This window comes from Vidua macroura, chromosome 3 (assembly GCF_024509145.1).
Source record: "Vidua macroura isolate BioBank_ID:100142 chromosome 3, ASM2450914v1, whole genome shotgun sequence".
Classification (NCBI taxonomy): domain Eukaryota; kingdom Metazoa; phylum Chordata; class Aves; order Passeriformes; family Viduidae; genus Vidua; species Vidua macroura.
Window position 1 is genome coordinate 7,515,483 of NC_071573.1, and position 27,754 is coordinate 7,543,236.

At 38.6% G+C, this 27,754-nt stretch overlaps 1 protein-coding gene across 4 annotated transcripts in view; it reads right to left on the reverse strand.

The window, feature by feature from the left end:
• The window catches only part of MACROD2 (mono-ADP ribosylhydrolase 2), an 850,734-nt gene that overhangs the window by 239,929 nt on the left and 583,051 nt on the right, over positions 1-27,754 (reverse strand). For all 4 annotated transcript variants that reach the window (XM_053972443.1, XM_053972442.1, XM_053972441.1 and 1 more), the window contains exon 8: positions 16,728-16,801. In XM_053972443.1, the coding sequence (XP_053828418.1) occupies positions 16,728-16,801 (74 nt within the window). The remainder of the gene's footprint in view (positions 1-16,727; positions 16,802-27,754) is intronic.

The window sequence follows — 27,754 nt, forward strand, 5'->3', positions numbered from 1 at the left end:
AAGGTTATTTATGCACCCCATGATTGCATTAGGTTTTGCTGCCTACAGGCACCTCGTGAGTGCACCAACAGCTCTGTAATCCACATCCCTTTGTGGTTTGTAACCAAGAATGCAGCAATTAGTATTTCACTTTCTTTCCAATTTTTAATACAAACATTTTTTTTTGCTTTAGTAATTACCAGTGAAAGTATGACAGAAGGAAGCAGGTAATCTATATCTTTTCTTGTGTAATATTTTTATAAGTATTAGAAAATATTTTTTTGTTATTTTGTTTTCCAACCTTTCTCGAATGGGAACCTAGACAACTACATCACATCCTTTTTTTCCTGCTGTCAAAAAAAAAAAAAAAAAGGAAAGAAAAAAATTTTTTAAAAAAACCTGGCAAATAAACACATCTGGACTAAGCATTACTGAAACATGGAAATGCCATGTTGTCCACTTTCTGTCCACTTGTTGTCCACTGCTGCTGACATCCAATCAAAGCCAAATGTTGGGGTGGGCAAGAATCTGAAATAAGGGGAATACTGTGAAAATCCCACAGTAAAGGGCATTTTCCAGTTGAATGATTCTCCCAGCACTGGTAATAGCTGAATATAGGCAGCACTAAGATGATCAGTGTTTCCCATTCAAAATCACCCTTTAGCAAGGGTGGTTAACAACAAGATCAGAAAGACTTGTCTCCTCTCTTGGATGCCAATAGCACTAGAAAAGCATGAGCACACCTCTCTTAGGAGGAAAGGCTGAGAGAATTGGGATTGTTCAGCCTGGAAAAGAGAAGGATTTGGGGTGACCTAACTGTGGCCTTCAGTACCTGAAGGGAGCCTACGAGAAGGATGGAGAGGGATGATTTACAAGGGCCTGGGGTGACAGGACAAAGGGGAATAGCTTCATACTGAAAGAGAGTAGGTTTAGATTAGATATTAGGAAGACATTTTTCCCTGTGAGGGTGGTGAGACCCCTGGAGAGGGGGTGAATGCTCCATCTCTGGAAGTGTTCAAGGGCAGGTTGGATGGAGCTCTGAGCAACGTGGTCCAGTGTGGCAGGGGAGCTGGAACAAGATGATCTTTAACCTCAACCATTCCATTACCAGAGATATACACTGAGGTCCCCAGGATGAGGAATGAGGAAAGATATCCAAGAACTGTTGGATTCACAGCTCTTACTGGGGTTTTTTGTTTGGTTAGTTTTTTGGAGTTGATATATTATGAGTTTCTGTGTTGTTGGGCTTTGTTGCTACTGTTTTGGTTTTTTTTTAATGAAGAAAAGCACTTCCATCCAAAAGTCCAAACTGCATAGAGGTACAGATGATGCTTACAGAGCACTCTGAAGAAACGGAACTATCATGAAGGTATAAACAGGTTACACTGAAGCCATCGACTATATTCTTTAGTGGTCATTCAAGAGTGCCTGGTACAATTTTGGGTTTCCAAGTGTATCTCACTCTCCTTCAAAAATGAACTGCTTCTTTTTACAGTCTTCAAATCAACCTTAGTATCTGGAAGACTCTGGTATCTACCAAGGCATTTAAGGTAGATTTAGTAATATTTTTATATATTTAACATGGCATATTGTATTCCATCGACACTCCAGAAAAATGAATTGGTATGTTTTGTTTAAATTAGACATAATTTCCTTTGTCATGGTTTTATGACAATTTCCATCTTTGCTTTCATTTAAATGCTATTAAATGTGTTTGGTTTTGAACAGCCTTTGAGAAATGATTAGTGATAAAAATATTTTGATAACGGTTCATCTATTTTTGTACACATTGACACAGCAGATATGCCAGTCTAGGCTGGATGCTGAAAGGACAAGAGTCAGTGTTACACAATATCCATGACCCTCTTTTTGTTAATCATCCCTAATCAGCTGTTGCTTTACAAATCAAATTTCTTAGTCCTTTCAGGCATGCAGTGTGATGCTAATGTGTGGCAACAGAATGTTGATTATAGACCACTGGGTAGCACTAGCTGCCCCGTTAGTGGCATCCAGCTGTCCAGATTCATGCATGAGCAAGAAGGATTTAATAAGTTAAGATGAAGAACAGCAAAATGCCTGTGATGTGAAATGCTTGTGATGCAAATAAGGACAATACAGAAATAATTAGTGTTGGGGAAAGCATCTTTTCAAAGCAATAGTTGAGGTAAATGACTGTAACTTCATTAATCACTATATTAGACACTGGCATTTTCTACAGTATTTTTAATTCATCTGTTAACCCTGTTTCTAGCAATGATGAACATAAAAGCACAGTGTAAGAAACTGGGCATTCCAAGAGCTACAGAGCTAAAAAATATCCATTAACAGATTGAACACAATTTGAAATATTAACTATATTACAATCATTTAACTGATACAGAGAGTGCTACTCTTTTGGGATACCTGTGTTTTCAGCTGTAGGAAGCACCAGGGTAACATTGGCTTCAAATTTAAAATGCAGTTAGCACGCGAAAGCTGGTATTTTTTACTGTCATCTTTTAAAACAAAATCTGGAAGCTTGAATATGGAGAGTTTCTATCTTTTTCAATAGTAAAACTTCTCCATACCTGCACAGACTAGGAAGACCTAAATTCCCCTCCACAAGTATTCCCCTGAATTTCAAGTCCATCCCCAAACACCATGGCAATTCTTTACTTCTGTATCTAATTGCTGTAAGTTCTAAAAAGTGCCAAATAAAAGCGCTGAAGGTTGAGATTAGTCCATCATTAGTTAAAAGGAAACAGGGTAGCATTTTTCTGACTTTATACATCTTGGCCTATATTTCCTTAGGGTACAGAACTTGGCTGTGTGTTACTCTGGTATAATAAACAGTCAATGGTTCCATAAATACTGGGGTCCAGCTTCTGAGCTGATGCAAATTGACTTAAACAGAGCTAAGCAGCCTGACACCAGCTGAGGAAACAGCTCTGTAGATCTAATTATATACACAGCAAAAGAGTCACTAAGAACCCTATCTCAGTTCAGCCTATTTGACACAATTAACTGTACAATAAAATGTTCTGTGATCAAATAGCTCAGTTCTTTTGAAGTACTTGCTTTCCCTTTCCTGCAATAAGCACATCTAAGAAGAAATTCATTCTTACATCCCTGAACATTTGCAAGTATCCACACCAGAGGCTGCTGTTTTGTGCGTAATCCCAGCTACTCTGGAGAGAAAAGCAAAATCTCCAGCTGGGTGCCACGACTGCGGAATAAAACTCTTTCAATGCATAATGTCCATCAGTACAACTAGAGTCATGTCAATCGACTAAAGGGACCAAAGCCATGTTTTCAATTTCATCCTACAGGGGCCAAGCTAGTACAGAGGCTGGGAAGCTCTCAAACATGGAAAAAATAATCTGGACTGGAATTGGTGGTCTGAAGGTGAAGGACTTGTTAAATCCTCTCCAAGGCTTCACTCTGCCTCTCTTCTCTAGTCCTCACTCTGAAAACAAAGATGTATTTATTTGAAGCTTTGTTCATTTTGGGACAGGGGAAGGCAGTAATTAGCATGGCTCAGTTACGTAAAGGGTTAATTCCTTAAACTCCTTGTCAATTCATTACTCCAAATTTTGACAAAGACACTTGGATTAAATGCATAAGTAAATGGATTTATGTTGTTTAGTCACTCAAGTTTTAAAACTCTCTGGAGCTCCACTGCATTACCCTCCTCCTACAAGAGCTGATATGCTATTCCCACAGACAACATTTATTAAATCATTATATCATTATTTTCTAAACCAACATTCTTTATGTATTTCAGTAATTTGCCTCCTTGAATCAGGGTATACAGAGCCTGAGAACTATTAAGTTAAACAACCTCTCCTTAGTTATCTTGGTTTTATTTCCCCCTAGAAGCCTTTAAGCCATTCACAGCAATCCCTGACAGAATGTGCTGGAATACAATAATATATCAACTACAGTCAACCAGCTGCTAATACTATTTCTCCAAAATGTCTTCATTATTAATGGAAAGCATTGTGGTGTAGCAACATGCTCAAAAACTAACTGCAAAAGAAATTATGACCCAGTTCTGTGAATAATTATATTGCATTTCCTAACATTTTCCTATCACATTAATTAGCAGAGTTGTGGTTTTAAGTTCACAGAACCAATTTGACCTCTTTTTAGCAAAAGCCCACAGAGGCCACCCAGCTAGCAAAACCTTATACTTGTCATATATTTTCATTTGAAAAAGCTTTATAAAATATATACCATCTATGGCTTCATAAGAATAAATACCTTTATTAACCACTGAATATTTCTTCCAAACCACTTTCTAGAGCATTTAGAAGACAATAATCTGGAAGAAAATCATCAGCTCAAAATGACTATGTATGGAATTACTCACACAGGTGCTAATTAATCTAGCTGAAAACTGGGCCATGACAGCTCTGGAGACCATTATAAAATACAGAGTCTTTATTGCTTGTACATCACAAGGTCAAACACAGTGTAGGTGTCTGAGGGGGCAGAGCAGCTGAATTGCGGCTGCTTGGTGGCCCTGAGTGTCTCAGTCCAGGTCCAAAGTGACAATGTGTCACCATCACAAAAGCGCTCCAGGCGCTGGCACAAATTGACACCCATGCTGGAGCCTCAGCAGGGCTGCCATGGGCTAAAGGGGGGCTGGGACTGCTCTGCTCCTTGGCTCCCAGAGGTTGTCATTTCAGATTGTGCTGACATCTCAACCCAGGCACAGCCCAATACCCTTCAACCTCTTCCTCGTTTCATCCTGCTGGGCAATGTCACTACCCTGGGCAGAAAGGAAATTAACAAAATACCTTAGACATAGATTGTTTCCAGATATACACTCCATTTACCTTCAAATCTCATTATTTTTCTAAACAAATGTAAGTTTGAACACCAATGCCATGCATAATAAAAAACAATGCATCATTAAAACATAAAACTGCTGCATTATAGTTCAGAGATAGTAAAGAGTTTGGTAGCATTTATGTTCAATTTTGTTTTGATAACAGCTGTCTGTGCTTCTTGCTGTCCCTGCAGGAAGAAAAATCAAAGCTCATGCAGGGAAAAAATACTACTACTATCCTTCTTTCCAAAAGCAATTCTTTAACTATTCAGTCAATTCAAAATCTAAAAATAGCTGGGAAAAAAAAATACTTGGGAAGAAAAAAGAATGCCTTCTTAATTGCCTATTAATTGCTATACCCAATTGTATCTTTCTTTTTTCACTAGCAAGTATCATAATTTGTGCCATTATAAGGCTCTGGAGAATTGTGCCAACAGAGAATGTGCATGTCAAATAATGATTCAACCTGCCATTTCCCCACAGGGTCAATAAGGAGCAGCTGGACTTGAAATCCCTACCTAAAAACAAAATCTGCAGCACACGAGATAGAGCCAGAGTGGAGGTACAGCCTTTGTTTTCCACATCCTGATCCAAAGCACTCAGCTAAATGCCCAGGCAAAAAAAGCTGAATATAAATAGACATGTTCATCCCTCGCACAGGGGGCAGAACAGGGATGGCTGAAAGGAAGAAATTGCAAAGCGAAAGAAAGTACAAAGGAGAGGACAGCAGTGCATACTGGAACCTGCCAGATCCCTGTATCAGCAGTTAATTTTTACTCCATGCTTTGGATATGCTGGACATCCAAGATCAACCTTTTCCATCAGCACACTTCAGAAAACCCACCGGCCAACAATGCACTTACATGATCTCTCCCTTTCAACTAAGATATTTTTTGAACTAAAAATCTGGATCAAACAGCTTCTCAGCACTTCATTTCTAAAGGTCAGGCAATATTCTGGGTAAGAGACTATCAGAATTTCCTGCCCCTGCTTATTTCCAGTCCAGGTCACAGAGAAAAACTATACGGGGTCTCAATGGCTGTCCACAGCTAGACATCTGCCCCAGATCTTAGCTCATCTGACAGCAGCAGGATCCCTTCTTCCCATATACACAACATAAAAGGTGACCATGAATCACTAATAAAGACAATCATTTATGTGGAAATACCATTTCACTGGGCAATCTCACAGTGAATTAGTATTTTTACGTGGTATTATATACCTATAATTCTTTATTCTCTTAATATCTCAGAAAAAAATTTTATAGTTGCTTCTTTCCTTCTCAGTTTCTGCTATTTGGAGCCATCATACAAGCTAGATTTATTTTTGGAGTACCATGGCTATAAATTGCATGTCATGGGATTGTCCCTCAAAGATATCTCTGTCTCAAAGAGAGCACTGCAGAAACTGAAGCACCATGCTCACACTACCACAAGTGCTAATAAATAAACCACTGCATTTTTTGCAAGTGCTTGTGCTTTCAACATGGGAGCTAATTCAGGCTTTTTCTCTATCTCCTATAAGGAACACTACCACCCTAGCTGGACTTGACAATTCCTGTGTGTCCCTTCCAACTCAGAGCACTCTGTGATGATGATTAGGGATCCTTATGTTCACCCTTTCTTGTTAGCAACTGTGCTGAAAAATTCCTTCACTGCAAAAATTCCACCTTAAGTAAAATTTAGGAAGGCTTTGAAGACTAGTGTTAATCTATAGAAGCTTACCCTTTGGATTTACACTCAGAACACTGAATTACAAGTATCTTTGATAATTTGCAGTACAGCAATTTCTTACATACACAACTCCACCTTGCTAATAAGTGATTCAGTACCAACAGCATGCCAGGCATTTCCCAAACTCCCATGAAGACTCAGACCCCATCTGAGGGGTCTGAGTGGCAAGCACACACACATAAGGAACCTGTAGTTAAGATGAGATTTTATTCTCATATGATATGCCCCATAAAAATCATGCTAGATAAAAAATGTCTAGGATATTCTACAAATCTAAGCATGCATATTAATGAGATATTGCAGTTATGCTATGTAACACTGTATCAAAGTTCATAGAATCCAACAAAAAACAAGGGCAGTGGCACCTCAGCTGTCTGAAGGGAAACATATTTGCTTTGTAAATATTAATGAACTTTATATGATGTCTGTAGGAGAGATTTTAACAGGGAACACAGTCAGGAGGACTAAAGCACTTCATTTCTATTAACCCTTCTGAAACATTTCCCAACAGGAAGTTATCATCATACAGATCATATATTATTATATGCAACCATATATTATTATATGCAATCATATATTATTATATGCAAAGGGACATGTTTGTTTAAATGACCACAGGGAAGAGGTTATCATCCAACAGGCATCAGGATTGAAGTCAGGGGAGTCAAAGTGCTCTCTGATTAGTTTGTTTTGTTCTAGGTTTGAGCACCCAACTCCTATAACAATAAGCACAACAATAAGCAACAGTGCAAGTTCAAAGACTTATTTCCACACATAGAGAAGACATTTGACATGCACTTTTTAAAGAAATGCAAAAGCAAAAAGAATAAAGGAAATTATTCACATAGAATGCATTTTATCTATAAAACAATCCATCACCATCTAAAGTAAAGGATAGGACTATCGATATGCAAATAGAAGACTAAGGTTTCCTAACCTTTTGGTTAGATCACAAACCCAAAGGGGCCTTAAATGAAAGGTGAAATTTCCAGCAGAAAAGGCTGAAAATTACATAGAAAACCCTTCCCCCAACCTGAAAATATGTAGCCGGATTGATGTTTAAATGCACAGTGCCTTTTAAGTGTGTGGAAAACCTGTCTAGAAGAAACCAGAAAAAAATACAGAACCTGAAAAATCCCTTCCTCACACATCATCAAATCTAGGAAATTTAGACATGGGTTCCTGAAAGGCCCTAGTTCCTTGCAAGGGGGAGAAATCAGAAAGACACCTATTCCCCTGGATTTATTGGGCATTGATCATGTGGATGAAGATATAGCAGCTGATTCTTAGTATTTCTTTTCAGCCTAAAAATGAGCAGGGAAGTGTCCTACCAAGTGGTATCTTAGGTCTAATAGCAAAGATGAGACAAATATACTAGCTCAGAGAAGTTCAGTACTCCTGGTTCAGAAAAGCATCCCAAATTCACTTCTGGTAAATGTAAATTTACTCCTCAATGAAAGCATGCTCCTGAATCAGGATGAAGACAGAAAATAAGAGAGACATTGCAACGCCGACCTTGTTATTTACAAGGCATAACTGCAACTCAAAGCTGTGCTCTGTGCCATGGAAACTTTCATTTCAACTGTAAAATTATATTGCTTTTAAATCTACTTAATTCCGCTTTTGCCCTCACCAGTATTTATCATCTAACCACTGGCTCTTTTCTACTTATTTTACTAGCCACAAAGTATATTCATTATTTTCTCTTTTTATGTAGGTAAAAAGAAAATAAGGCTTCGAGAAATTAATTCTATTTAGATTTAGTAGCTGTAAACAGTCTATGCTTGTAAAAGGTAATCTTCATTTTTTTTCTCTAATGGGACATCAGGTTAGAAGTAAGGAGAAACCTGAGTAAGTCTCTGTATGGCGTTTGTTCAAAAACTCTTCCCATGAAGCATTGCTTACAATTCCTATGGAAGTGAAGAATTTCATAGCTCCCTAATTTATTTTCCATTTTTCATTAATCCCAAATAAATGAAAGAATCACATAATCTGTCCTGAAGTCTAAGTAGGAAGGTCATATGCACCCTTAAGCTGTTCTCACATTTGAATTTAAGCAATTTGTTCTATATAAATTTTCAGTTATTTTATCTTGGAAGCCTGCCATCATTCCCATCTTTCCACAGGTCCTCATTGTCAATGCTCTCCACATCCACAGTGCTCTTCTCAATCTGTTCTGTCATTTCATATTTAATAGACAGACCTATTTTTCACCTTCCCAGGAATACAGTAGGATACAGAACCTATGAAGTATGTGGCCAATATCATCTAACCCATTAAATGTCAGAATCATATATCTCAAATTATATGTCAAGATGCTGAAGTCTAGCAGCAATAAACTCATTCTGTTCTTCATAGGGAATGCACTCTGGCTATAGAGATCCATGTGGGTTTCCTTCTGTATATTTTTGATTGTGACCTATTGTTGATGGCTGATGTGGTTGGAAATGATGGTAGGAATTGGCCAGATCTTAGATGAGAAAGTGGAATAAAACCTAGCAAAATATTCTGTTTACAGTTATTTATTTCATACCAGTTTGGTTCTTCATAGGGTGATCCAATGTTTGCTTCAGTATGAGAGTCGCCTAATGTATTTTTTGTATTTTAGTATTATTTCACCCTCATGTTCCACACTGGACATTCTGTTTTGGGAAAAACTGTAGGCAAGAGAACTGAATTTAAACCAAACCAAAGCAGCACCTTTCCAGAAGCAAAACAGACACGTGAGTTTATTTGAAACAGAACACCCAAAGAAGCCATCACACACTCTGCAAGATGCCAGAGAAATGTCAGCAAAAACAAGCACATGCTCCTGTCCTGTGCAGAGGGGCTGCTGCCCGTGCCAGCAGTGCCATCTCTCTCCCTGGGCACTGTGGCTGGGCAGGCAGCCTGGCCAGCAGCTGGTACTCATCCGTTCCACATGGTTTATGTCTGCTGGTGACTGCCAGCCAAACCCAACCCTAGCAGGCAGCTTCTCCTATGAGTCTCCCAAAGGAGAATATCTCCACAATAGGAGCCTCCTTGCAAATCTCCATAGAGCAGAAGGAAAATCTTCTCCACCATCTCCTTCCTCTTACCCCACCTCAGCTGTAACCCACTGATACAGGTCAGTCAGACACCAAAGTAGAGCAAAACATAAATCGCAACAGATTTACTAATGTGAAGAGCTCAGAAGCAAAACAAAGATTGCTGCAGTGTTTTCTCCATTATTCCTGAAGTATTTTATCCATGAATCTCACTCACATGGATTGTTATTCCTCAGTTACATATTCCTACATACACACAGGATGAGGAACACAAACCGATTTAAAAGCCCCCAGAAGGGCAGCAACAATGAGTCCTTCCAAAATGAAGGCTGGACCTCTTCTGCATTGTGTTGATTTGAGGAGCCAGTTGAAATTATCAGATTTCTGGCTGAAAGCCAGTACAGAAATAACAGGATGTTATCCTGATCTTTTTTGTCATGCAAGAAGTAACAAGAAGGAAAATAAAGCCACTGTTTCTACTTATTTTTAAGTATTTTTTCCACACTGCTCACCACGGTTGTAAGGCCCCTCCAAACACCCAGAAATCACAAGGAAAAAAAATAAATCAAAGAAACAAAACAAAATCTCAGCCCTGAATCAGAGACAATTTTGTTAATTTAGCTACACGCCTGTAGAATTTTGAAGCTATCCAGGCTCCTGCTATCATAACTGCTATTAAACTGTAAGGATAAAAAGAACAAATTCTTTGGCAAATTTCAATAATTAGATGGTTAACTGCTGTAAACACGAAAGAACCCATGCAGAGCTCTGTTTTGTATTAGTGACACTCATTAGCTATAGTGGAGTTACTGAATGTGTTTTTGATGCAGTACCATAAGGTTAGATAAACCTTTACAAAGATGTATTCAGTGAAAACATCTACACTATGCATGGATTTCCTTGATCCTCCACAAATTTTAGAGGGAAGCGTTGACAGAAAGCCATGGCTCCAAATCCTTCCTCCCAGTTTCATTTTGGTCACAAATGAGCATCTCAGAAACCATACCACAGGACATTGGCCTGGGACATTCCCAGCCATCATGAGCTCTAACAGTTCTGTCCAGGAGTGATCCTTCCTGTCTGTTTCTCAGTAGCTGTAGCAAAAATACCAAAACCTTTTCAAGTTAATAAATAAAGCATTATGTGTAATAAAGACAGGCTTCGTCCGCTTTGCTTTATCACCCCTCTAACTAAACAGCAGCCTGAAGAACATAGAAGAAAAGCATTGCTGCCTTGGCAGCTGCCTTATCATTTCAGAAAATGAATTGTCTGTAGGGATGATAGTTAGATTTGGGCTTTGGGGACAACACTGAATCTCACTGAGCCTAGTGAGAGAGCAGCTATACAGAGCAAGTAAATCATTTTAATTTTGTACGAGTTGAAAAGCATTTTTTTTTCTCGACTTCAGCAAGATGACAGTGGCATGATGGCTGATTTTCATTTCAATCAGAGCAGCATATGATTACCACCTAATTAGAATGTAGAAATAGAAAGGAGATCATTTTTTAACCTACCCAAGAGAACAGTGCTGGGGGAGGGGAGGAGATTATGTTAATCAAGTGATACTGGCATATCAGAGCGACCAAAATAGCCGGATGAATTTTTATCGGCACCCTTACTGTCCTTGAGGATCTGTCAGTGGCTTCAATTGAAACCTGCATTTTCAGAGCTTTATTTCTGAGTAATAAATATTCTTTACAATAAATACATGTCACCGAAGGTCTGAACTAAAAGATATCGCCTTAGGCATAAATACATATATTTTTGTCAAAATTTCACATGGTTTTGTTGACAATTGTAAAACTGTAAACATGAAAACTAACAAATCAAAACTAAAAGTCATGCTGTCTTAAGGGGAGTTGTTTGCATTAATATACATGTTTGGGGTTTTTTTTTAACTTGATTTCATTAATTAAATATTGCCAGCTAGGTACTCCAGTCCTTTCTGGAATACATGCTGAAAGTTAGTTGCTCTGCCCTAGGGGAATCTAACTGAGTTTACATTAAATGGAACTGCATCAGGCAACATTTTCCAAGACACACTGTCTCCATCTCCATCCTTCTGCAGAGATAAAGCCTAGACCTCATCTCAAGATGCCACTTTCTTTAATTGTCTCTGAAGAATGAAGAGCCAGAATTAGATTGCTGAGACTGCCAAAAGGAGGGTTTGGAGAAATTAAAAACAAAATAAAATTAATATTTAAATGATCTTTCAAGCAAGCCTGCTTTGTGCAATAGAGAGTGGTGGCAGCTCCCTTTGCTCTTCCCTCCCAGGCAGTAGCTAGTCATCACAATATCTCTCTCCAAACTGGTCACCAGTAGCCAGCACCATTTTAGGAACATGAGATATCTTACCTTTAGCTACCTTAGTAGTGGAAAATACCCCCACATATCATATTTGGATGGAGCACAATATCAAAGGAAGCACAAGTACAGGGCACCCATCTTGGAGTGTGCCTAACTAGAGAAACAGGGGTTTCCTCATGAACAGTTTTGTCAGGAGGAGTGTAGGAAATGTGATCCTGATCGCCTCCCCACCCTCATTAAAACAGAGTTCCACTAATTTTGGTTGGATTGGGATTTGGCTTATCCTGCTTTGCTGGAAATGTTCACTTTTTTTTGGCTGTGGGATGATATATAACTACCTGTTAAAAGGCAAGGACCTTAGTCTCATGTACTTCAGACAAAATAAAAAAAAAGTCTCTCTTCAGCAATGAGTCTAATGAAAAGGAATCAAGAATGTGTTTATTTATTTCCCATTTATGTGCTTTTAATTTGTATCAGTTATTTCAACAGTACACACATTGCCATTGCAACTTCCTAGTCGTTCTAGCAGGGTGTGCATTAAATGTTGTGAGATATTGTGCAAGAGAAAGAACAATACTTTGAACTAAATGTGCTGTTAAATTGAAGTCTTTTCTTGAGCAGTGAAAAGGTCCTGAGGCTTTTCATGTCAGTGTATTGTATGGTGAGGCATACACTGAGATCTTTTTATTTTTCACCCTTTTGAGAAACATAGCAAAACAGAAGTAGATACTTTCTATAATTGCAAACATTTCTAGACATCTGCCACAAAACCCCAAAGATAACCCTCTCCCCATCACCCCCAATAATGTAGGGGGTTCAGTATTTAAAGTTGTCATAATGTTTTTGAGATACAGGAAATCAGCAGGCAACACCTGAAACCTTGCCAAATTATCCCAGAAACAAACATTCTGACCTGTTTAAAAAGCTTAATGTGCATTTTAAAATGAATCCCAGGGTGTAATTTCCTAAAGAGTGAACTCCAGTTCTATTTTGTGCTCTGAAGAATTCTATTAAACCTCTAGAGCACTTGTGCAAAGTGAAAACACTGTTTGCTAAGGAGATAGCCTAGGTGGTCTGCAGTAAATTAACCACTACTGCTGACTGAGGCCATACTGGGGAGTTTGCTCCAAGGGATTTCTACACTTACAGCATAACACCATTTACCAGCTTCTAAACTAGATTTGCCCCCTGGCTGCAAGTCAGCAAACCTTGGTGTAAAGCATGGCCAGAGATTAGTTTGATTAAGGGCTTCATTTCAAGAGTGGAAGGGTGCTGCTGTTACACAAAACTGAGTCCAGACCACTACTTACAATGCCGTTGTTTTTCCCAGCCAACTTTATGCAGTTGAGTTTTAGGCTGCTGGACTATGGTGGCTGTGTGTTGAGTAAATTACAATAGAAATACCTCTCTGTTGCTTTGTAACAATTAACCTCAGAAAGCAGCTAACTCCATTTGCATGGTAATGAGACATTCATCTAAGTGACATCAGAGTTAAGCATGCTAATAAGTTTTTATACAAACACCTGAGGGGTCAAGCACAACCATGGGCTTGGATAAGAAAACCTTTTATTAAATGCAAATCACTTGTCTTTTAAATAGTATGACAGAGAAATTTGCAGAACTCTAACACAGCTTGCAGAAGTCATTCAAGTTACATTTTCAGGCCCTTGGGCTGATTAAGGAATATAGCAACTGATTTATTTATATTTGGAATTAATATCAATATCTAAAAGATCTTCATTATAGCATCAAAGGAAAGAAGTACTACAGAAAGGTAGAGAGGTGAAAAAAGAATCTTGCCTTATCTTTCCCAAATTTGTCACAGATTCCTGGGTTGCTGGAAGGCAGATGAGACATGGCTGCTGTAGAGCACAACAAAAGACTTGGAAATTTGTCAGCTTTCCATCTTATTCACCTGCCTGGCTTTGCCAGGTATATTGCTATGGAGGCAGATTCCCTAGTGAGCATGCTCTCTCTCTTGCACTAAAACTTCTTGAATTCAATCAGTCAATTCACATTCTACAATCAAGGAGTTTGAGACCTTCGTGAGTGGTTAGGTCCAAGGGCTTAACTGGCTGCCAGACACCTTTGGGACTAAAGGAGCAGAACCTTCTCACAGGTAGGGCAGATTGCAGAACAAAGGCTGAGGGAAAGAAGCAGACTTTGATTAATTTAACTGTGGCAGAGCCAAGTGTAGGAGGCCTCTCTTGCTCAGGAGAGGCTGTCAGCAGGACACACCAACTCATCCTGACAGAGCAGGCAGTACCAGAGAGCAGGTTTGATCAGTGGTAACAGGAATGAGATGCAGACAACACTCTGAAAAGCTGCCCTCATGCCAGATCCTTAGAAGTTTCGCTCCCAGACTAGAAAATGTGAATTTAAATATCCAGTGGGTGTAGTGGGATTTGATCTGTCTTTAAGACAGAACTTTGTAGAAAGGACTACATCATATGGCTGTGTGCAATAAGAGGAGACCGTTTTAAAGTACAGAACGTCCTCTTAATTCCATTGCTGTATGATGAGCTACTTTGGGGAAAAGCTTGGGTAATGTATAATATTACTACTCAAAACACAAAATCTAGTTCAAGGGAGTAAGTACACATCCCTGGAAGTGTTCAAGGCCAGGATGGATGGGGCCCTAAGCAGTCTGGTATAGTGGGTAGCATCCCTGCCCATAGCAGGGGCTAGAATTAGATGTACTTCAAGATTCCTTGCAGTGCAAAACATTCTGTGGTTCCATAACAATGTAAAATGGATCACACTGACACCTGGCACAGAGCTACATCAGTTCATTTAAATCAGGTAACTATGCTCACCTTGCTGTATGCATTAAATGACAGAAACCCAGTAATGGTATGCTTCCCAAAGATCTGTTTGACTGCATAAATTACTGCTGTCTTCAATAAAATTAAGTATCTTTATTTAGCTGCTGTCCTGTTTATGGCATGTAAAGCATGCTAGTATGCCATAATTTAAAACTTAAGCCAATGGATCGTGGAAGAACCTTAGGAAGATAGTAAGCTTCATGTGAGAAAGTACAAAGCTGTGGATAACCAAACCCTCAAAACATATCTTGACAGAAACCTAATACTCCACTTCCTTAAAAAATCAACAAAAACTCTGGGGGAACAGCTCTGAATCATCATCATCATCAGTAATATGCAATAATTGCACCACCCATATGTCTTCAAGTGCATCAAACAGAGCGAGACCTCACCTTGCCAAGGCTGGGATTCAGGATGTTAGGAAAAACACGTTTAAGACAACAACTATGAGCTGTAATAGTCCAAATTGAAAAAAACAACTGTGTAAGAGGGAAGGAAAAGATGAGTGTCAGATGTAAGATGAGTAGGATAACTAAATAATTGCTTTGTAGTTAGGACAGCCTGGGCTCCTTTCACTGTCCAAACATTATAAATGACAGCTACTTATTTAAAAGTAATTCTGGTTAAATTGGAGTTCGTGAGGAGCAAGGCAGGAGGTGTACATATAATAGAGACTCAGCTTTTGAGGAAGAAAAGCTCATTTCTGGAGTAAAAAACAAAAACAAACCTTTTAGCCTATTTTCAAAAATATGTGGTAAAAATGAAGCTAGGAGAAATTTTAAGATGGTAAGCACCACAAACATATTGGTTTTAACCTTACACATCAAAATTAAAATTACAAACAGACAAGATCCCAGAAAAGTAAGTTTAGGGCTAAGCTGATGAGATTTAGGCCCTAAGAGTGTTAATCAAGTCTGTCCACCCAAAACTCCTGCTTCACTGCTCAGCTTTCTAGCTGTGGGAAGCAGTTGTGACAGCAGCAAAAGCCACAGCAGCCAACTACTCAGTGCTGCAAAGAATCAGTGTCCAAACAGGTATGTCCTCCTTAGTGCACTTCCAGGTTTGAAAACCTCAACTCTACCACTCAAATCCCAACATATTACTTCCTTTCAATCCAAATTTGGCAAAAAAACCCCAACAAAACCACATAAACCCACTAAATTCATACCCTGACACATCAGATTCTTGGGAAAAATAAGCTCCCTGAATATATTGCTAGAGGAAAAATATTACTAATTACATCCTTGTATGCAGTGCTTCTCCACTGAATGCTTTGTTCAATATTCTCAGACAATATACCAAACTTTAACTGTCTGAAATCTGCTGGCTATCGTCATGAGGAAACAGGCAGACTGTCAGTTTAAAACACAATGATTTTTTTTTTTTGTTTTGCCACTATTTTGCTGCATTTCTCCAATCCAACACTGGGAACAGAAAAAGACAAACACTGGAAAGGGGAGAGATGCAGATCACTCCATTAAAAGCATATTTTGTCTTGTACACATAATCATTATTATGTTGCCACTGGAAGATGACCAGTACTATTAAAAATTCATATATTTAGTGAGTGTTTCTGGGAAAATGAACACTTAATAGTAAGCAAACCAAAAAGTTAATGAAAACACAAAATAGGAACCTAGAGCTCTTTACTGTAAAGTGACCTCTGGAATACCACTGACCTTTGGTGGCCATTTCCACTGACAGCTGGCATGCACATTTCCTTTCCAAGAATCTCCTCATTATTACCCAAAAACTCTGACACTCAGAAACAGCTTAGGAAGAGAACAGTCTTCTGCTTTGCCAGGAAAGATTACAATGCACAGGAAATGCACAGTATGGTTTCAAACAAAGGTATTTCCTTTGAACTCTAGTATAGCTTTTAGATATAAAAATCTTCCTCTGGCTGTATTGTCCTGACCTGACTTCAGTGGTCTTAAGACTAAATTATAAAAGACTTCAAGGCTCAAGCCTATGTTTACTCTTTTCACAGTTTTGGAGTTAACCTTAAACAGAAATTTGAAAAAAAAAATATTTTATTCCATACCTCATTGTGATTCTTGCTTAACCATTCCTTAATAGTGCTAAGGGCAATGACAGCAGCAGGCTCATTTGGAAAACCTAAAAAAGAGAAGAAATGGGAAATAAATAAAATTTATGTATTTCTTTTATATATAAGAAATCAAAAAATCTGGGCTTTTTTCCTTCCTATTCTTTAAAATATTTTGGAATTACAGTTGGTCAACTCCCTTCTTCACAGATTTGTATAAAGGTTTTCAGCAACATCTGTTACATTTTTCCCCAGCTAAATAAATAGGCACAACAATGCTTTATTGGATTTTTTTTCCTTGACTCTAGTTAAGAAAAGTCCACTGCTCAAGAGAAGAAGAAACAATAGGGAGCTATATATGTGTCATACTAAGCAGGCAACCATTCAACACATCTATCACAGTAACAAATACTAGGCTTACATTTCATGGCAGCAAGAAAAACTCAGACATTTCTTAAGGCATAAGGGCTTTCTTAAGGCTTTCTTTTTTTAATCCATCTGTCAGCAAAAGTATACCACACTATGACCCCAGTGCCATAGGCCTTATAAAGAGAGAAATGTTTGATTTGGAAATCTCTCAATTTATGACCTGAATCATAACAAACAACTTTGGAAATTAAAGAATTCATGAAGCATAAGCATGTGAACTTAAGGCCTTCTGTTGCATGATACATTAGCAATAGTAATTCCCCCCAGCACTAAACAATAACAAAACTCTTTCCAGGGATACAGACTTTTTGCTTTGATGGTTTCTACCTATCAAATCCATGGATGCTTTCATTACTTAGGCACCTTAATTTAATTTTCCTTTAAATTCCTAACTTGGGGGCAGCAAATCATTTGTGTGAGGATTTAAAAATAAAACCCCATAAGCTGTATGAATCGCTCTCAGTAGGTTAGATTAATAGAACAGGCTTTGAAGAGATGGAGCTGCAGGCATAGTGGACAAGCAAGCAACAGGGTTAGAAAGATCATGAAATTTGGCATACAGCTGTGTAGATACAGCCTTTCTTACATCACACATCACCCTTTCACTATAAACTGAAACAAAGATACTGCAAAAAATTATAAATTTTCAGCTTTTGGACTCATATCTTCTTTAACCCTTTTTCAGAATTTGTGCAATGCAAGATTAGGAAAAAACCCAACGCAAACCAAAATCCCTCCACTGAATCACATTCCCAAAACATCACTCGCTGTAAATTGACTCTGCAAAGATTTGCCCCAGCAGCATGTGTACTGTTCTGAAGTAACAGATGACAACAATTCATCAAGAAAAACAAGTAAAATAGCCAATTTTGGATAATACCAACATTTAGCATGTGCTTCCTTTGAATACATTTCTCAATAATGCATATTTTTACATTTTAAAAAATAAACTTTCCAAGTCCAAGATAGAAAGCTAGCTTAGACCCTGCAAATGTTACTGTGGATACTCCTATTGCTGCTGGGAAAATAAATTCTTGTAACATTTAATAATGCTGCTGATATCATCAAGGCATATGTCTCATGACACCAACTAACCATCACTAACGAAACCCAAAGCGGGGACTTCCAACAGCCTCATTTTCATAATATAAAATAACAGAGCTCTAAGCAGACCATCTGCTCAAATTAGTAACATCCTAGCTAACAAACTGGGACTTTTTCACACAGAAATTCCATACCCTGAGTGTGGTAGCTCTGCCTGGACATAAAATGAACGCCATGCAGAGGGACAAATGTGTATTTCAGACAACTGATATACTATTGTTTATGCACTGAATGGTTTATTTTCAGAACAATTCACCCTCCAGCAAGATTAACTTTTCAGGCTTGTTTTTCACTCCCTTGCAGCAGGGTAGCTGGCCAAAATGGTGATAAAGCACTGAGTATTGTATAGAATCTCTCCATAAATTGTACACTGTTTAGAAACTGCTGCCATACTAACCAGTCTTAAATAGAACCTTATCTAGAAAACTGGTTTTCAATTACTACTAAGTCACCACAATGTAAAGGAAATAGTTCAGCAACCTAAATAAAAAGCCTTGAATTCTGTTTGTGATTTCAGAAAATATGTTGAAATCCATCACAGCCATATATGTAGAAGCAGGATGAAATTAGCCTCCTGTTGCAAACCTTACACCAGCACAAAAGCCCCTGTGTCTCTGATTCTCAAACAGAAAAACATTTTTGTTTATAGGACTGGGTTATAGGAAGATAAACCAAGATAGGATCTGTTAAAACATGCTTTTGCATTGTTTTTATCTCTAGCCTACATTTGCCTGCCATAAAATTTCTGGTTTGCTTCCACCTGCACCCCCATTCCCTCTTTCCCACTTTCAGTGAAAAAGCAATCTCAGGAAGCACGTGGGAATCAAATTACTTGAGAGAAATGAGCTCGAGGTGCCTCACAGTTTACTGACTGCTGGAGCAGCAGCTCAGGCAATTCTGGCTAAAGGCTCAATTTCACAAAAGATAAAACAGGTAAAGTAATGAGTGACACTGGGCCATGTTACTGCAGTGAGTACTCCTCCAGCATACTGAAAAGGACAAGGGCACAAAAAAGCACACATTGGCCATGAGGTACAGGACTTCACTGTGTTTAACTGCCTGCAGAAAAAGAGAGGGTTGGCAGGTTGTATGTCATGGACAGGTGTGTGGTGAAGTGCACCTACCCACAGACACAGGTATCTAACTTGGACTGAGCTTTTTACATCCTCCACTGCCACAGTGAAAACCTTGGCAACACACCAAAAAAACAGTGCAGGCTGTGTCGGCTTCCTGAAGAGCTGCTTCAGCAAGTGACAATTTTACTGCCACCATCTGCATTTTGCAGTGCCAACTGATCACATCTCACCATCCATGACCAGGATCCCAGCTCCTCAAGTACAGCAAAATCCTGGATTCGAGCAGCCACTCCTCTGGTGCCCCTTTGAGTTCAGAAGCCGTTCTTTACAGCACAACTTTCATCATCACAGCTGAGGGCACAGTGGGTGCAAGCCTTCTAAGTCAGTAGGAACCATCACATTAAGTACACCTCATCTGAACTCTACTGCTTTTGGTATGTCTTTGCACAGATACTACCCACAGTGACAGCCTAGGAAAGCTTTGAGAGGTCTTCAAACTTACAAGAATCTGCAACTCTTTCCAGGGCTTTACCAACTTATTCCTGGAAATTGTAACCTTGACCTGTGAAACAGCTGGCAAAGCAAGCTCTAGGCTGTGACAGTCCTTGCAGTCATCATGGCCATAATTTTCCTACAAAGGCACAATAAGATATGGCAGAATTATTTGGATATGAAATAAATGTGCTGTTTTAGAGGAGAAGAGTGTGGAGGAGAACTAAGATAGTAACTAGAGATACTCACTGATATTCCCATTACATTTTGTATTTCTTCCCTGGAATGCAACTGGTAAGAACATAAGTCGTCCTGTTTCATCAAACTACACAAAATATGCAATGAATTCCCTGTTGTCACACACCCTTGTGCAAATGCTCAGTCCTTTGTGCTTGGGGGATTCAGAGGAGAAACATTTACTAATTATGAATGTCTCCTACACTGCCTAATTTATCTGTTCAGTATCAGAAAAACATATACCAGTAGTCCATAGAATCATAGACTATTCTGAGTTGCAACATACCCACAAGGATCACAGAGTCCAACTCTGGCCCTGCACAATGTTCTTCAAAGCATAACAGAGCAACAAGGATTTTGAGACACAAAACTAACAGAAGTCTATTTCAGGGGCTGCGAAATTTTGTGGAGATGCTGGTAGCTTTATCTGCCTCTTTTACTGGGCTTGATCCAATCTTACAAAAAATGTCTAACTTACAATTAGGTAATGCCACCTCCCCATGAAAAGCCCATTAACAAAACACAGGTATTAAGCAATCAAACTTTAATATGATCTGAGGATTATGATAAGAGATTATAACAGGAAGGCTATAATACTAACAAGCAAATGTCAATCCAGAAAAATCACTTCAGTAGCTGTAGCGATAAGTGTTATAATTTGTCAGTTCAACTGAGATGCCTAATGTTTTCTGTAAATCAGCTGCTCGTGGTAAAAAAGGTCTGTATCCTTTTTTGCTAGTACAGCCTAAGTGCTAGGCAGGTTTTTATTCATTTAAAATGTTCTCTTCTCTATGGATTCTAAAGGCTTATCACAGGCTTAATATTTTTACTTGCCAGTTTTAATGGTTTAATTTTGAAGCAAATCATGAAAAGAACCAAATGCACATCAACACAAATAATCATTATGTATTTTCATATTTTCCTCAGAAAAATATCTACACTGGCATATTTGTGCATATATCAAGATGTAACAGTTTGCAGACTGTTCCTGTGTGCTAAAACCAACCCTGAGTCCCACGGCTTAATCAACAAGACTGTTAAAATGGAAAAACTTCCATGTTTTAAGTTTATAAATTTGTCAGTATGTTTACAGATATATAAATGATGCTCTCCAAATAGTAGCTTGTCACATTTTTAAACTGGGGGACTGTACTGAAGGCCATCTCTGCAGTCATTATGACAGGGTATCTCCACTGTGCATCAAGTACTTGCTATGTGGGAATCATCAGCACCAGATGGCACGGAATACAAAGATGCTTTAAAGGAAATAAGTGGGAAAGAAGAGAAAAAAGGTAGTAAGAATTTATTCCATACATGTTCTGAAACCCGGTATTATTGTTGGTACTGTAAACACCTTCTGAATCACAACCAACACATAAATAACTGTGCTTCATTATGGCCATGTGGGTTAAGGCCAGCTATTGACAGCACAGATGATAGTGCTTAGGACAATAAAAGAAAATAAATGAGATGCACAGTCCAGCATGTCTGAGGTAGGGTTAACTCTATACATCCACTTGTCCCTTCAGCTGTGAAATAAACAGAATAATCTTGCAACTGATCCCATATAATCATCTTGTCAGAGATGTATTTTAGTAGTCAAAATGAATTCACTCATGAATTCATGTTGATTCCCATTACCATGGTAAATCCATTCTGTTTGGAAAGAGATGATAGTATTCTACCAAAAAGCTTATTGTGTTGCTATTCTTGAGCTTTTTGCTTTTTTTCACTCACTCTTCTTTTTCTTTTTTTTTTAATAACCATTGTCACATAGTGATTGGACAAACATGCTAAGCTCCTACCTTGATCATTTTTGTGGACTCTCATAAATTGGAAAGAAAGTACCCTCATTTGGATCAGCTAGTTTGAAGACTAAACTGAAGAGCCATGAATCTTCTGCTAAATAACCTACTTTGCCTTATTGAACTCATTCAGCCAGAGAAAGAAAACCTTATTTGCTGTCCACTCAAAAACTGACTCTAAGAAAGTGGAATTAAGTACTGTGAAAAGCCAGTAACCTTTCTGTTACCCCAAGAAACAAAGCTGCACCAATTCACTGTATCCTTCACAGACCGTGCTACAGTAATTAATTATCATTCATGTAAAACAAAGAAGGGGAAATAAGAAATTTTCAAAATGCATAAACAAAACATTATTCTGAAGAAATCATAATATGCTTCTCAATTGCTCCCAAGAAAGGTACAAACCTTTACATTTTCCTTGAGAGAAAAGATTCAGCAGCAACATAAAACTACATGCAGTTCCTGAAGAATCATTTCCACTTGTGTTCAACTAACATGACAGATGCAGCTGGTGGAAGATGGTTAATAAAGAAACTCACAAGAACTTTTCTGTTCTGATACAGTGACACAAAGCTGGTAGAAAATTGAAATAAGGGACGGCCTTTCTTCATCCACAGAAGTACACTGGGTAAGACAGGGATCCCTTCTTAAGTCAGTCAGGGTCAATGCTGGCACCAGGGAATATGATAAAACTCACACAAGCCAGCAAAAATCAAGACAAGTTGGATGTCAATATACATGGACTTCTTGGTAACAGGGTACCTGTCAGGTACTCAGTCTTGGCTTGTCAGAAGAGGTGCCTAGTGTGTTCTGGCTGATAGGGGCCCCTTGTCTGACCAGCACATCAACTCACCTGCACCATCTACAGCTCAGGTGCCTTTCTATTGTGTATCTGGGCTCAGCTCAGGGCTGCAGCTGAAAGAAGCTGGTTGCCAAAAGGTGGCTACAATGCAAGACCAACTAGGTCACAGCTGTTTTCTCTGAAATACACAATATCACACCACGCTTCACTTCACGCTCTGCCATGTTATCATTGGAAAAATACCTGCCATATAACTGTGTTAAAAGTGTCAGCTGAACAGAGACATACACTGTAATCATGTAGGTCATGTGAGCAGAGGTTTGCACCAGTATGTCTAAAGATTCCACTGCAGAAAAACTAGAGTTCAAGTTTACTGCATTGTTTGATATTAGCACTGGAGAAATTGGAGAAATGGATTCTGTAGCAGTCTTGTAAAAAAAAAAAAAAACAAAAAAACATTGCAAGCAATACTTGGAGACTCTGGGAAGCAAAACTGCCTCATAGCTGTGCTGTTTGCTGTGCTGTGTGATGGAGCTTTTCTGTCTGTCAGGGAATTTCTAATTCCTAAGCAGAAAATTAGGCTTCAAGATGAGCACAGTAGGGGAAAGATCAGACAGACACCAGCACAACACTGAAAGCAAAAAGATCTCACTGCTCTGGCCATTAGCATTCTTCTACGGGAGGAGAAAGCGTAGACAATGCAAATGCAAGTGGAAGATATACTCACGCAGGCAGTTTTGCAATTACAAAATCTACCTATGAGAGTGTATAAGCAATGTCTGTGTAAAGTACACAGCTGTTTAAACACATGTATGCAGCTGTTCCTGAGCTCAAGCACATCATTCTCCTTTAAATACACTTTATACCATAACCAGAATTGCTATTCCAGAAACAACTGTTGTACAAAGAAATGTTAATTGAAAGAGATTTCAAAGTGTACATGAGCTTCCTAATGCAGAGTATTAAATCTTCTCTTTTGCCATATATAACAAGCAAGTTGGGTTTTAGGGTGGCAACATAATACAGCCAAAGTAATTTGAAACAAAGTGTAAAGCACTAGTCAGCTGTGAAATCTCCCATCATACACTGAATTGCACAGCAATGGGATATTGGCTTCAGTGTAGTTACAATTTCAACACGGTTAAATATTTATTCTACACACCGATTTAAATAAAAATGCCCTGTTGTTCTCAAGTGCAGCAAAGTGTAAGGAATCAATCCTACATTCCTAACGTGTCTTGATAATGCCACAGGAGATAAAACCCAACAAAACCAATGCCCATGCACCCACACACTCCGAATTCCACTTGAAACTGGCACTTGCTCTTGAAATGTGTGGTCCAGGGCATTGGACCTCCTTAACCTCCACTGACACTATCCCAAGCCCTCCCTGACACACACTGTCTCTACGCACCAAGGGATGACCTGTTCAGCAGTGGGAATAAAGTAATGATTCTGTACCTTGCCAAGCGCTGTTCCTCATGGCTTTTTGCTATTGATTGCAGGCTCTAACTGAAGGCCTATCTGAAGTCAAGATATTCTTGATGTGCCACTCCTTACTGAGCTTTGGATGTCTACTAATATATCTGCCAGGTTGGGCAGGGGGAGAAGGGGTAGGAATTGCCATGAGAAGCTCGCTCTTCTTGCTGACGGATCTTTGCGCAGACAGCGGGAGCCAGGAAAATGCACTGAGGAGCAGCAGATTGAGGTGGAGGAAGAGGAGGAGAGGGAGGGAGCATGGAACCTCTTGTTGCAAGATGGGGAGTCAGCTTCTGGGAAGAAGGGCTGAACGTAAGAGAAAATATCAGGGCTACTGGTTTTGCTGGAGCTCTCAGTACTTTGTCTCAAATAGGGAGCACACCATGACAGGAGTTACAAGAACTAGGGGAAACACATGCATGTAACGTACATAAGACACCACAGCAAAATGAAGGAAAATAGAAGCATAGAAAGTCTGAGAAACTTCAGAGGAATAAAACATGCACAGGCAATAGTGAAAAAAATACAAAATCACATAAAGAACACAGACAGCATTGCCAGCTGAGCTCTAGCCCTTAAATCACTTCTACCATGTTCAATTGCTCTAGCAGATGCAACACAAAGACCTAGCTGGATTATCTAAAACCAGCAGATATTTGGGGAAGGCCATCCACATACAAGAACAAACAAAACTATCTCACATTATTTCTACTGAAGCACTGCTCTTATCTCCTCTCCAAGGGAAATCAAAGATTTCCTAAGAGCACATAATCAGCTGAAGTAATATATACTTACTCCTTGTGAAAGAAAAAAAAAAAAGGAAATAAAGATGTTCTTTTATCTTTTTTCCCAAAAGACATATGAGGAAGAAAGTTATAGGGCAGGTTGGGTGAAAAAGCAAGATACTATGTCTGGCACATTTAATCTACTTAGTTTAGTCTTTTTAACAAATACATTATTGATTCTTGGTTTGTCTTTATTATTCACACTGTGGATTTTTTTCAATTCTTGCCTCAGACTGCAGTAAGCCATACTAAAGGGTCACACCAGCAGCTATTGTATTCAGGAAATCTACAACAATTCAAGACTGAAATATTTCCACCCATGTGGAGTTCAAAAATGCCAGTACACTTGGGAGGAATGGGGGGAGGTGCATTCTAAATTTGATGCTTAATGGCTTGTTCTTCACTGTACAGAAAGGCCATTCATGGTACTTGAACACATACTACATGTAAGCTGATAAAACAAGTGCTTATGCAGGTTGTTGGACTTGATCTTGATGCACAATTTTATGCATTAATTTTTTAAGAGAAAGAATTTTTTTCCCCTTGCCCAGATGATGCTTCATTTCTGTAGTAGTCATTTGCCTGGCCAAGAGGTCAGCTCCACATATCCTTCTTTTTGTCCTGCAAGGGTCACAATGTGCATTATTTGATTTTATGCTCCTGTATCTATCAGCAACCAGCCAATCTACACTATTTATCTTCATTTCAGGATGTATTGTAGCAACAACTTTTCCAACAAAAACTACATGGAATCCACTAGCACCTCTTCAACCTTCCCCATGATGCTGCACTGAAAACCTTTTCTGCACGTTCTGAGATTACAGCAATTTACACAACAGAATGAAAAGTGGTTAGAAGACTGTTAAAGTTTGGAATAATAGGGAAAACTGAATTAAAGCAAGAGTAAGGAAAAACTGAAATTTAAAACTATAGATTTCAGCAAGCCTGCCTGGTTACAATGGTGCATTACACACTTCCGATGCTCTTAGCAAGATCTCAAATGCTGAAGGATGTAAAAAAACATTAATGGGTAAAATACGAAAATAACCTTATCTCTTGGAACACCCTCATCAGAACACTTTTGACTAACAATCCCCCCAAGAAGCAGGTGCTTTTTAAGCCCAATACTGGTAGCTGAACAACAAAATAATCCAGACCTCATCAGATAATTCAGTGTTTCAAAAGATCACAGTATTAATTGTTAAACAAGTTTTTGTTACAAATACCATTTCTCCTAACATCTCTGACTTGCATTTCACTCACAATTATGCTTTTATTGAGTCTTGCATTCTTCAATCAAAAAGGAAATTAAATAACCAGTTAATGGCACATGCAATTCCAGAAACTCAAATCCAATTTAGTCTTGATATGAACTTTAGGTCTTATTGAACTTGTTTTAAGTAGCATTTTCAACATGTATTCTGGTAAGCTGCCAGTGTATTGTTGGAGTTTTTAAAATTTATTTTTAAATCATTATATGAGCAAACATGGGCTGCTTTAGGAAGGAATGAGATTTCCTAGCATTCAGAAAGGTGCAACAAACATCAAAAATTCTTGTTAGACCAACAGCGGTAAATCCAGCCTTAAAGTAAAATTATTAAATTTTGTGAGAAGCCACTTTTCAGGGGGAAACATAAAGCCCAAACACACATGTTTATCAAGTAATTTTGAACAATATTCAAATTGAGACCGGGAAAAAGCAATAACAGAGCAAATGACAATTACTGTAGTCAGAAAGAATGTCCAGATTTAAAACAAAGGAACCAGTACTATGGTTGGTCAGATCAAGCAGTGAAGGATTTGGAAGACTGAGAAATCTCTTTTGTCCAACAATGCAGTACAAATAAGAACCTGATCTGTACCATTTAAATGTAAATTTCTTACTACCTGTCAGACAAGTGAGATTTAAAGACCTTCACTTAAAAACCCAGGCATCTCCAAACCTAGTCTTAAAGTGAAAATTGACCTCCCACCTCAATTTCCTTCTAAATGCGGCCACATGGCCGCAAAGAGGTTTTTTGTTCTCACATTTTAATAAATTTAGATTATGTGTATGGTCGGCATGAGATGACCCACACTACACCTAGGGAAAACCACCCTTTCAAGGCAGGTCCATGCCACAGTCAAACACAACTAATCCTCTCGGAAACATGACATCCCAGGCAGATTAGCAGAAGGGACATGGAAAAGCATTTAATGCTTTGCAAGGAGAAACCTCATTGATTGTTAAACAATGAGGCAAATGAGGGAAAATAGAAGATTTTTAATTGGGGGATACGTAAAAAGAAGTTGTCAATTCAAAAGAGCTTATTGCATCACCACAATAATGTTAGATTTAGAATCAAGCTTAGGGAACAGTTTATTCAATGTGATTTCCATTAATTTTATTAAAGTGTCCTCACTGCATATACAATTACACTCAAGATTATTCACTTTATCATGACAGGTGCACATCTGCAGATTGTGAAAAAAAACCCATGCAATATTGAGTTGGGTTGGGATTATTTCAGTGAATTATTGGTATGCAGACACTAGCCTCCACAGCTCAGTCTTCCTCACAACTCTGGGAACAGAAATCAGTTAAAAAAACCCCAAAACTGCAGAAAGGATGGAAAGTTGTATGCATGTATCAATGCATGGGTCAAAATCTAGAAAGGGAATAACAGTACCTGGGAGTGAGTGAGGGGAAAAAAATTAGAAACAGTTCTGCAAACTCCTCTTGCAGGAGGTGGGAGAAGATTTGGGAGTGAGTGTGTGAAATTGAGCCTGGGAAAGGTGGGGTTCAGGGAAGACCTTTGCATCTCACTAGGTAAAT